The sequence below is a fragment of the Scyliorhinus canicula genome, chromosome 8 (genome assembly GCF_902713615.1).
Source record: "Scyliorhinus canicula chromosome 8, sScyCan1.1, whole genome shotgun sequence".
Taxonomy (NCBI): Eukaryota; Metazoa; Chordata; class Chondrichthyes; order Carcharhiniformes; family Scyliorhinidae; genus Scyliorhinus; species Scyliorhinus canicula.
In genome coordinates, this window is record NC_052153.1 from 77,709,535 (window position 1) to 77,722,479 (window position 12,945).

At 43.4% G+C, this 12,945-nt stretch overlaps 1 protein-coding gene across 3 annotated transcripts in view; it reads left to right on the plus strand.

Annotated features, from left to right (window-relative positions):
* Window positions 1–12,945, plus strand: part of LOC119970337 (dual specificity protein phosphatase CDC14A-like) — a 166,183-nt gene that overhangs the window by 140,533 nt on the left and 12,705 nt on the right. For 2 of the 3 annotated variants that reach the window (XM_038804781.1, XM_038804782.1), the window contains exons 13-14: window positions 4,806–4,853; window positions 9,737–9,853. In XM_038804781.1, the coding sequence (XP_038660709.1) occupies window positions 4,806–4,853; window positions 9,737–9,853 (165 nt within the window). Of the gene's footprint in view, window positions 1–4,805; window positions 4,854–9,736; window positions 9,854–12,945 lie in introns of those variants that run through there. The other variant, XR_005461587.1, reaches the window with a different exon arrangement.

Genomic DNA, 12,945 nt, shown 5'->3' on the forward strand with positions numbered 1-12,945 from the left:
TTTATAATAGTTTGGCATCAGCTGGAGTATAGTGTCCAGTTCTGGGCAAAGCATTTTTGGAAGGATGTGAAGGCATTTGAGAGGGTGCAGTAAAGATTAATGAGAATGGGATGAAGAACTTCAGTTATGAAGATAGATTGGAGGCATTTGGACTTTTGTCCTTGGCGAAAAGAAGGTTGAGGAGAAATTTGAGAGTTATTCAAAATCATGAGGGACTTGGACCAAGTAGAAGGGAAGAAACTGTTCCCACTTGTGAAAGGATTGTGAACGAGAATGCACAGATTTAAAGTAATTAATAAAAGAAGAAAAAGTGATATGAGGAGAAACCTTTTTTTTTTTACAGTGTGTAGTTAAGGTTTGGAATGTGCTGCCTGAGAATGTTGTGGAGGTTGGTTCAATTGAAGCGTTCAAAGGGAAATTAGACTGATTAATGTAAATGACAAATTGCAGGGTCACAGGAGAAGGCAGAGGAATGGGACTAAGTAGGTTGCTCATTCGGAGAGCCAGTGCAGACATGATTGGCCAAGTGGTCAATAGTTCTCTGATTTTGTCTCTTGTGATATTTGGGGCTTTAATCACCTAATTATGGATTGGGAGTGTGTTAGAGTAAAGAAACGGAAATTTATAAAATGTGTTAAAGTGAATTTCCTTGACCAGTTTGTTCACAGCCTAACTAGAAAGGAGGCGTTCCTGGATCTGGTCTGGGGAACGATATGAGTCAACTGTCCTGGGTAAAAGTGATGATCATATCATAAGGTTTAGTAATGGAGAAGAGCCAGGAACAATCTAAAGTAGAACATTTTCATTGGAAGAAGGCTAAATTTAATGTGATGAGAATGATCTAACCAGGAAATGGAACCAAAGACTGGAAAAACTGTAATGAAATATTGGATGATATTTAAAGAGGAGATTCTTCAGATACAAACTAGGTATGTTCCAACAAGGGTGAAAGAGAGGGGAGCCAGAGCCAGGCCTCCTTGGATGACCGGGAGATGGAGAATATAATTTTTTTTAAATGATGAGTCAAGTCAATTTTTCAGGCAAGAGCCAGGCCAAATACAATCGGTTGAGAGAGGAAATAAAGAGGAAGGTGAAACTGATAAAGAGAGAATATGAGAATAGATGGGCAGTTAATGTAATGGGGAAATCCCGATATCTTCAACTGAAATGTAAATAGTAAGTGGATGGTAAGAGTTGGAGTAGGTCCTGTTGGAGATGGAGGGTGATGTTTGTTTGGACGTGCTGAGCAGCTTAATGAGCTGTTTGCATTGGTATTTCCTAAGGAGGAAGAAGATGACAAAATATTACTTTAAGTGGAGATATACAAGGAAGGCAGGATGGCTTGCATCCCAGGTTGCTAAAGAAAGTTGGGTGGGGATAGCGATAATCTTCTCTGGATATGGGGAAGGTGCCAGATAATTGGAGGCACATACAACAACCTAGGACGTCCCAGCTACTACAGGCCAATAAATTTAACATCAGTTGTGGGTAAAGTTTTGGAAACGATAGCTGAGGGATAAAAATTAACAGGCACTTGCAGAGGTTTGAGTTAATTAAAGATACCCAGCATGGATTTGTAAAAGGCAGACTGTGCTTGACTAACCCAATTTAATTTTTTGATGATGTAACATGGAAAGTTGATTTCGGGAGTGCAATTAATGTTGTCTATATGAATTTTAGTGTTGCACAAAGCACCACGTATGGCTGGTTATCAAAATTATGGTTTCTGGAAGAAGAGCGTCAGTGTTACTTGGATAGAAAAAAATAGCTTGGGCAGAAAACAGTTGTGATAAATGTTTATTTTTCAGGATGGAAGGCATGGAGGGTCAATGTTAGCATCATTGCTTTTTTGACATATATGAATTACTTGTGTTAGGACAGGGTCGGGAGAGGCCTTAGCTGTAGTTCTTCTTAGATGTTCCCAGAAGGTCAGTCCAAGTTGGACTTGGGTGGTGCTTTAACTTGTAGCCATTCACTTGAATGTTAACCTCTTTATTGGCTTTTGCATTGTAAAGATGGAATGAGCTGGATACAGATTTTGCAGGGCTTGGCTTGAGTCACCATGTGTTGCAGTGTCCAAGCTTTGACAAGTCCTACTTCAGGTAGATAAGATTAATAAAACTTTTGAGGGGGAATTCTGGAGAGCATTTGGTCTGTCCAGGTGGTCAAAACCGCCTGAGGCCAAAGGTTTCTGAATGGACTTCTAACGGTCAATGCAATGACTTCAATTTTATTGGGTTCACTTTTGTTTCCAGTGGTGTGTACATCTGTAACTGAAGCAATACAATAACCCAAGCCTGTGAAAAGCAGAATATCCCAAGGAAGTGGCACTCTGCTTTTAACATGATTCATCATTCTGATATCTTGGTTCACCCAGCTGTAACTTTTTGTTTTTAAACTTCTAATGGGCATGGTGGCATCGTGATAATGTTACTGGACTAGCAATCTAGAGGCCTGGAGCAATATTCCAGGGGCTGGTTTAGCACCGTGGGCTAAATAGCTGGCTTGCAATGCAGAACAATGCCAGCAGGGCGGGTTCAATTGCCGTACCGGCCTCCCCAAACAGGCGCTGGAATGTGGCGACTAGGGGCTTTTCACAGTAACTTCATTAAAGCCTACTTGTGACAATAAGCGATTATTATTATATTATTAACATTCCACAGACATGAGTACATATCCTAGCATGGCAGCAGAGGGCATTTCAATAAATTAAAATTAAAATCTGGAATAAAAGGCTAGTCTCGGTAATGATGACTAGGAAACCACCGATTGTCATTTTTAAAAACAAATTCCATCTGGCTCACTAATATTCCTTAGGGAAAGAAATTTGATGTCCCTTACTCTGTCTGACCTATTTGTGACTCCATGTGACAGCAATGTGATTGACTCTTAACTGCCCTCTGAAATGGCCTCATTGTTTGAGTCAAATAAGAATAAAACAGGATGGACCACCTAGCTACCATCTCAGCAGGTGAATGGAACAAGTTTCTAAAGTCACATACTATTCTGGCTTGGAACTATATCACTGTCACTGGGGCAAAATCCTGGAACCCCCTATTTATCAGTACTGTGGGTGTACCTACACAAGGACTGCAAATGTAGAAGATGGTGGCTCACCACCACCTTCTCAAAATAGCCAATAAATGCTGCTCTTGGTAGCAATATCCATATCCCATGAACATTTTTTTAAATGGGCAAAGGTAGGAACTTGGGACACTAAGAAATGCTGGTACCTTTATCCAGTTGGTTTTGCCTCATAAATGCTTTTTCTGAAAATGGTACATAACTGTTGACTGAATTTAATTGTTCATGCGCTCTTTCACTATTGTGCATAAATATAATATTTTTTTAAGTTTAGAGTACCCAATTATTTTTTTTTTTCCAATTAAGGGGCAATTTAACATGGCCAATCCACCTAACCTGCGTATCTTTTGGGTTGTGGGGGTGAAACCCACGTGGGCATGGGGAGATGCAAACTCCACAAGGACAGTGACCCAGGGCTGAGATTCGAACCCGGGTCCTCAGCGCCACAGTCCCAGTGCTAACCACTGTGCCACCATGCTGCCCTTTAAATATAATTTTAATGTAGTGTGTATGCCTATTGCAGCAGCGGTTCTAGTTAAGTTTTAGGTTCCAGACCAGTGGCAATTAAGTTGTTTTACTGAAATATGTTACTCATCTATTTTGCTTTAAGAACGGCCTGTAGGTAGTAATTAGATTAGCAGGTCGCATTTCGCAGTGCAGTATTTTGTATTGGTTAATCTTCAATTTTGTAGCAGATAGGCAGTATTAGATTGATGTGTATGAAACTTTATGTATTAAGTTGTAAACTGAGCAATTATTCGATTCTTCCCCCTGCCCTAAATACGTTACCTTAATTAATTCAGTGTAACTGAATTACTTTTGTAATTTGTACTTTTGTAAATCTCGAGCCTGCTGCCAAATGCTTACTTTAAACACCTTAACTCTTTTCTTTTTTTTGGCTTATAACAGAGGAAGTCAGCTCTCTGGTTTACGTATAGATATAGCACTTGGGCAAAGGGGATCCAAGAATATGGGGGGAAGGCGGGATTAGGCTATCGAGTTGGATGATAAGCCACAATCTTAATGAATGGCAGAGCAGGCTCGAAGGGCCAAATGGCCTCCTCCTATTTGCTATGTCTCTATAAAGTAAATGTCAGCTGTGAGATGTTATTGCCAAACTCGATGGTTCTTTAGCTAATATGTTGCCAATAACATTTTAGATGAACTTGCAAAATGCTGATTTCTGACTCCTGAGAGTCCATGTGTATGTTGTTACGTAATGACATATGCTGTGTGCAATACCTGCTCAGCATATGTTTGAGAATCCACCCTTGGGTTAGTCACTGAAATCAGTAAGTATCAAACTTCCCAATTAAAAGCCATGCATCTTCAACTATGTTTAACAAGAGTAACTATTTCTTGGATGTCTTCCTACAATATTTTACAGCTTGAGATGTATAATTGAGTGCATGAGGCAGACATGTATTGACTGGTGGCTTTTATTTCTTCTCCTTTAAATCCAAACATCAAAAATCACAGCTAGTTTCATTCTATAGGCATTTAAATAAATCATTTTATTATTTTCCATTTCTCATTGCTGTAAGACATAGTGTTTACTACTGTGGTTAATTGCTTGTCTCATTCCATTTTAATGTAATGTATCCCTTTTTTTCTCTCGTATAATTGATATAAATAAAGGTTTCTGTTGTGCCAAAAATAGGTATATTGGGTGGCTTTCCACTTGCTTGCCTAATGAATTGATTTTGCATCATCCATTTCAGATTGGAAGAGAACAAAATGCACACAAGGTCATCATCCCAGGCATTCAGGTAAGTGTCTTTTCTTTTTTGTATTGAAGTGCTATTCTACTTTAACGCAACTAGCAGCTTTTACATATAGAATTTCATGAGACTTACCCATTATAATTGCCTTTTTTTTAACACTATAGAATTATTTTTATTTGTTCTGGTGGACAGGGGCATGGTGGTTAGCATTGTTGCCTCACAGCGCCATGGACCCAGGTTTAATTCTGGTCTCGGGTGACTGTCAGTGTGAAGTTTGCACATTCTGTCTGCCCTGTCTGCGTAGGTTTCCTCTGGGGTGCTCCAGTTTCCTCCCACAGTCCACAGATGAGCAGGTTAGGTGAATTGGCCAGGCTAAATTTACCCATGGTATCCAAGGATGTGTGCAGGTTAGGTAAGGCCACCGAGATTGAGTGAGAAAGTGAGCCTAAGTAGGATGTTCTTTCAGAGGGTAGGTGCAGACTAAACGGGCTGAATGGCTCCGTCTGCATTGTGGGGATTATATGATTCTGTACAGCACAGGAGTACATGCAGAATCAACATGTGACAGATTAGACAGAGCTATGCAATCCTGCTGCATCTAGCCATAAACAGTGGTGAACGGTTAAACAACTCACTGGAGGAGGAGAATCCACAAATATCCATCCTCGGTGATGGGGGAGCCCAGCAGATAATTGCAAAGTACAAGGATGAAGCATTTGCTATCATCTTCAGTGCGAAGAGCGAGTGGATAATCGATCTCTGCCTCCTCCTGAGGTCCCCAGAATTGCATATGCCCTATTTGATTCACTCTGATATCTAGAAATGGCTGTAAGCACTGGACACAAATAAGGCTATGGGCCCTGACCATATTCGCCAATAGTACTGAAGACATTTGCTCCAGAAAGGGCTGTGCCCCTAGCCTGTCGTCAATCTACAAGGCACAGTCAGAAGTATGATGGAATACTCTCCACTTGCCTGGATGAGTGCAGCTCCAACAACACAAGAAGCTTGAGAATATCCAGGACAAAGCCCACTTGATTGGAGGCCCTTCCACAAATGGTGGCACCACAGTCCCATGTCAGAATGGTGTGTGGCTTGGAGGGGAACTTGCAGATGGTGGGGTTCCCATACAACTACTTCCTTTGTCCTTCAAGGTGGTAGAGGTCATGCATTTGGAAGGTGCTGTCCAAGGATCCTTGGTGCGTTGCTAACGTGCATCTTCTAGGTGGTGCACACTGCTGCTACTGTAGTGGAGGGGGTGAATGTTTATGGTGGCGGATGGGTTAATGATTAAATGGACTGCTTTGTTTTGGGTGGTGTTGGGTTTCTTTGAGTTCTGTTGGAGCTGCTCGCATCCAGGCATGTGGTGATTATTTCTTCACATTCCTGACTTGTGCTTTGTAGTTGGTCGATAATCTAAGGAGCCAAGAAATTAGTTACTTGACACAGAATTTCCAGTCTCTGACCTGCTCTTGTGGTCACAGTATTTATATAGTTGTTCCAGTTAAGTCTGGTTAATGGGCTAATCCCCTGCCCAGGATGTTGATTGTGGGAGATGTAGTGATGGTAATGCCATTGAACATCTCAGGCAGAAATGTCTCTTGTTTGAGCTAGTTATTGCCTGACAGTTGTGTGGCGTAAATGGTACTTGCCATTTATCAGCCCAAGCCAGAATGTTGTTTAGGTCTTGCTGCATGTGGATGTGTGGACACAGCTGCTTTAGTTTCTGAGGAGTTGTAAATTATAATTGAACACTGCATGAATCAGTAAACATCCCCACTGGTGGCCTTGGGCGGCATTCTCCCCTACCCGGCGGGACGGGGGGTCCCGGCGTAGGGGAGTGGCGCCAACCACTCCGGCGTCGGGCCTCCCCAAAGGTGCGGAATTCTCCGCACTTTTGGGGGCTAGGCCTGCTCCGGAGTGGTTGGCACCATGCCGACTGCCGCCAAAACCGGCACCAGCGGCCTTTCAGGCCCGGCGCCGGGGCTGGCCGAAAGGCCTTCGCCGGTTCGCGCATGCGCCGGTGGTGGCGCGCTGGGGGATTCTCTTCCGGTTCTGCCATGGCGGAGGCCATGGCGGCGGCGGAGGAGAAAGAGTGCCCCCAAGGCACTGGCCCGCCCTCCGATCGAGGGGCTCCAATCGCGGGCCTGGCCACCGTGGGGGCACCCCCCGATGGGGAAGGAATTGACTTGGATTTGTCCTGCCTTTTGTGGACAGAACATACCTGGTCAATTTTCCATATTGGTGGGTAGATGCCAGTGTTTTACTGGAACAGCTTGGCTAGGAGTGCAGCTAGTTCTGGCACCAAGTCTTCAGTACTTTTGTTGGGATGTTGTCAGGATCCATAGCCTTTGCTGCAGCCACTGCCTTCAGCCTTTCTTGATCTCATGAGGAGTGAATCTAATTGCCTAAACACCAGCATCTGTGATGCAGGGGATCTTGGGAGGAGAGTAAAATGGGATAATTCACTCTAAACTTCTGATTGTAGATGGTTGTAAATGCTTCAGCCTTGTGGTTTGCACTGATGTGCTGCAATCATTGTGGATGGGTATATTTGTGGACTTTCCATTCCCAGTAGCTGTTTAATTGTCCACCACTGTCCACAACTGGATGTGAAAAGATTGCAGAGTTTCTGGATATAAAGTGAATTTGCATTGTATTAGTAGTTTTGTAGCAAAATTTGTATGGTCTTGATTTACCAACATGTATCTGTAAAGTTAAGGATGTGGTTAATTAAGATTTTTACTAAAAAATTCATCTAGATCTACCAAATGTTGTGCATATAATTCTGAGTTGTACTTATTCTTCCAATTACCTTTTGATATGTAGTGTAATCTTCAGCCTGTAGCCACTAAGATAAACACATTGGGGTGTAACTTCTGAGCTCCCCAGCAAAGGTGCACTGGGGAATCCTTTGCGAAACAACGCGGGTAATTATTTGCATGAAAATTACCCAGAAGTGCAAACTTCATCTGGGAAATTGCCCTGCTCTGTGAAACATCGGAAAGTGTGATTTAAATCGCAAACTTCAAATGGCTCCTACTGGGTTACACCAGTAGTTACTCAGGAAAGTTTAGAAGAATTAAAGCCTCTTCTAACTTCCCTCTAATTATTGTAAAGGCCCAGTTGTGGGGTGAAACCCAAGCAGATGCGGGGAGAATGTGCAAACTCCACACGGACAGTGACCAGGGCCGGGATCGAACTGTGTGGAGTTTGCCATGAGGCTGCAGTGCTAACCACTGCACCACCATGCCTGGAGCTGTGAGGTAGCAGTGCTCACCACTGTGCAACCCGTGCAGTAGTGGTGGAAGGCTGCAAAGTGTTGAGCGAGAATTTTGTAAATGTTCCTAGGAAACTATTCAAATAAAAGCAAGGATTTGGCAGGGAAGGTGGGGTAGGGGGGAGTTTCCCGGTGTAGTGCTCGTCACTTATCCAGTTATTTATCTCTTCCTGTTTGTGAGATGTTGCTTTATACAAAACATTTGCTGTGTGCAACTTGGCTGCTGTGATTTCCTGCATTATAACATGGCTACAATTCAATGTACTTTCTTGACTGTGAAACTCATTGGAATTCCCTGATGTTGTGAAGGCACTACCACAGAATCACAGAATTGTTACGGCACTGCAGGAGGCCATTTGGCCCATCGTGTCTGCACCAGCTCTCCAAATGGGCATCATGACTTAGTACCATTCTCCTTCCTTTTCCTCCTATCCCTGTACAGTTTCTGTTCAAATAATCATCTAATACCCTCTTGAATGCCTCAATTGAACCCGCCTCCACCACACTTCCGGACAGTGCATTCCCAAACCACTCATTGTATGAAAAAGTATTTTCTCATACATTTTCTTTTTTTTTGCAAAATCACTTCAAATCTGTGCCCTCCTGATCACGATCCCTTTACAAATGGGAACAGTTTCTCCCCAACTATTCTGTACAACCAAAGACATAGGAGCAGAAGTTGGCCATTCGGCCTCTCTCATGATTTTGAACATCTCCATCAAAACTCCTCTTGGACGCCGCCTCTCCGAGGAGAACAGTTCCAACCTCTCCAATCTGTCTTCATAACTGAAGTCTCATCCCTGGAACCATCCTTGTCAACCTATTCTGCACTCCCTCCAATGCATTCAGCCTTCCTTTGGTGTGGCACCTATAACTGTACACAATACTCCAGCTGAGGTTTAACTATGTCTTGCACACGTTCAACAAAACCTCCATGCTCTTGTACTCTATGCCCTTATTAATAAAGCCCAGAATACTGTATGCTTTATTCACTGCTCTCTCCACCTGTCCTGCCACATTTTAATGACTTATGCACATGTACCCCCAGGTCCTTCTGCTTCTGCACCCCCTGAAGAACGTTGCTCCTTATTTTGTGTCATCTGTCCATATTCTTCCTTCCAAAATGCATCACTTTATATGATTGGAAGGACATTTTTTTAATAGTAAGCATAACTGATCATGTTGAAAAAGTAAGAGGGATGAGAATGTGTTATTTCTATGCCAGAAGCATGCAAACTATGGACAGGAAGTGGAACTGTTTCAGTGAGTTGTTACCAGCAAAATTCTCAAATGTGTGTAAAATGTATGTTAAACAAGATATCCCTAAGCATCAAACATTATAAGAGACCTCTGAATTGATCCTGCTGTTAATTTGAATTGAATTTAAATGTATATTAAATTTGTAATTCAAAATTTCATTCACCTTGTCCCTAATAATGTTGATGTGGGGAAAAAACCGTTTGGATACCACAACGTTTGCAATGTTTCATTTAACCCACGAGCAGCAGCTATGATAATTAATGTAGATGTTTACAAACAGTAACAATGTTCTTGTTGCAATATAATTTAAACAAATTGGTAATTTGGCAACCTTATTTAAAACACAATTTTTCTATTTATCTTCCATTTTAACTGCAAATGAACGTAGGATAATACTGCAGTCTAGCACACAGAGTTGCAAGCCTTCTAATCCATGTGCTATTCCTGATGTAAGCCCTCAGAGCAAACGGACAACCAGATCCATGGTTGCAAACAATAATCTGAGGTAAGGAAATATTTTTCTGGATAAATTTTTAAAAAGCAGCTTAACATAATAAGTCGAATAGTCTCTTGAACAGTAGTTACGTATGAGATAACCAGAAAAAATGGTCCTGCACGTAATTAAATATGAATGGGCTCTCAGTTTTCCACTCCTATTAAAAATTTCTGTTGCCAACTTGGGGGCCTGGATAAAACTAACAAATATACTCGAACTATGAAAGAGCTTTAACTAAAATATAAGCTGGCATACGCCGATTGATATTAAAGAGTGAAAGCAATGCTGTTAATTATCATCAGTGAAATATTTTAATACTGTTGGATAGATGCGAATGGATGCTGCACACTCTCGCAACTCCTACATAGGAAGAATCTAGCAATAGATTAGGTGCTGCTGTTCAATATTGTAGAAGGTATAGAGAATGCATTTGTGCTCAAATATTCTGTTTGGTGCTTCAATTTAAAGTATGTACACAAACGAGTATCTATTTACATAGAATTTATAGTGCAGAAGGAGGCCATTCGGCCCATCGAGTCTGCACCGGCTCCCGGAAAGAGCACCCTACCCAAGGTTAATACCTCCACCCTATCCCCATAACCTAGCACCCCCACCCAACACTAAATGCAATTTGGACACTAAGGGGAATTTATCATGGCCAAACCACCTAACCTGCACATCTTTGGACTGTGGGAGGAAATCGGAGCACCCGGAGGAAACCCACGCACACACGGGGAGGATGTGCAGACTCCGCACACAGTGACCCAAGGCGGAATCGAACCTGGGACCCTGGAGCTGTGAAGCGATTGTGCTATCCACAATGCTACCGTGCTGCCCTATTCACCATGGGTCTGCATTATCGAAGGCAATTTACAGATATCTTCCATATTTCTCCAGACAATCTTAATTTTTATTCTTTGTTGCGTCTAAAACATCGGGACATAATATATATGGGGCGGCACAGTAGCACGGTGGTTAGCACTGTTTCTTCACAGCGCCAGGGACCCGGGCTTGATTTCCGGTTTGGGTCACTGTGCGAGTCTCCATATTCTCCCTGCACCTGCGTGGGATTCCTTTGGGTTCTCCGGATTCCTCCCACATGTCCCGAAAGACGTGCTTGTTAGGTGAATTGGACATTCTGAATTCTCTCTTTGTGTACCCGAACAGCGCCGTAGTGTGGCAACTAGGGGATTTTCACAGTAACTACATTGCAGCGTTAATGCAAGCCTACTTGTGACACTAATAAAGATTATTATACGTTTAGGGATGATTATACTTTACTGCGATGGGACAATCTTAATGATCTGGAGCAGGGGTTCTCAAACTCCTGGGGATTCATTGAATTTACAGTGCACAAGGAGGCCATTCAGCCCATTGAGTCTGCACCGGCTCTTGGAAAAAGCACCCCACTTAAGACCACACCTCCACCCTAATCGCTTAACCCAGCAACCCTACCTCACCTTTTTGGACATTAAGGGCAATTTATCCTGGCCAATCCACCTAACCTGCACACCTGCACACGGTGCAGACTCAATGGGCTGAATGGCCTCCTTGTGCACTGTAAATTCAATGAATCCCCAGGAGTTTGAGAACCCCTGCTCCAGATCATTAAGATTGTCCGTGATTTGGACTGTGGGAGGAAACCGGAGCACCCGGAGGAAACCCATGCACACACTGGGAGAACGTGCATACTCCACACAGTGACCCAAGCTGGGAATCGAACCTGGGACCCTAGAGCTATGAAGCAACTGTGTTACCGTGCTGCCCACAGCATTTGCAGAGACCATTTGGGGTATCTGTGTTGCAGAAACAACTCCATTGGTGTGGGTGACTGCTCAGGGCAACATGGATAAGAGTAAGCCCATGAGCTACGACCAGCGCCACCACCATCTGTGCGGATGCTTTCCCCCTGCTGTTATGGTGCACATTCCATGCTTTACCCCCCCACCCCCCCCCGGGTCCTTTTCCACCTGCTCCCCAGGTGCATATTCCAGGCTCTGCCCTTGAAATCTTGCTCCCCATGTGCTACTTTCGAGGATAGACAGAAACCACAGGGAAAAACGAACACAGCTATCTCATTGATACCTGTAAGTAAATACCTGTTAATTTAAAAGGATTATTTTTAAAAACTCTTTACATGCATAAGTTTTCTACCATGGGTATAATATAGTACTATTTAGGTAGAAGGTCTCTGATTCCAAATCCATTTGAAAAGATGGCTTTCAACCACAAATGTTTGAGAACTACTGGCTTAGAAAACGAGAGTAGTTAAATGAATTACTTTTTTAAATGTATTTTATTACAAACATGTATAAACAAGAACATATACAGTAACACATTCAATAATTTACAGTTTTCCCTATTTTACCCCCTTGCCCCCTGACGAACACATCCTTGAAAATTGTCATGAACAATCCCCACCGTTCCTCAAATCCCTCCTCCGACCCCCTCAACTCAAATTTGATCTTTTCCAATCGTAGAAAGTTGCATAGGTTCCTTAGCCAGGCTGCTACCCCTGGTGACGTGTCCGCCCTCCAATTTAACAAGATCTTCCGCTGGGCAATTGGAGAGATGATGGCCACAATATCAACCCCCTTCGCTCCACCAGCTCTGGAATTTCCGATATGCCAAAGATCACCACTATTGGGTCCTGCCTGACCTCTACCCCTGCAAACACTGCTTCCCAGTACCTTGTCAGCTACTCACAGCCCCAGAACATGTAGCGCATGGTTTGTCGGCTCCCGCCTGCACTTCTCACACATGTCAGCCACTCCACGAAAGAACCCGGTCATCCTTGCCCGAGTAATGTGCACTCTGTGCACCATCTTAAACAGGATCAGTCTCATCCGCGGAAGACGTAGCATTCACTCTACGCCTAGCCTCACACCACTGATCCAATCTATTCCCCCCCCCCCCCGTTCCTCCTTCCATTTAGGCAGCACGGTACCACAGTGGTTAGCACTGTTCCTTCGCAGCAGCAGGGTCCCAGGTTCGATTCCTGGCTTGGGTCACTGCCTGTGCGGAGTCTGCCCGTTCTCCCCGTGTTTGCGTAAGTTTCCTCCGGGTGCTCCAGCTTCCTCCCGCAAGTCCCAAAAGACATG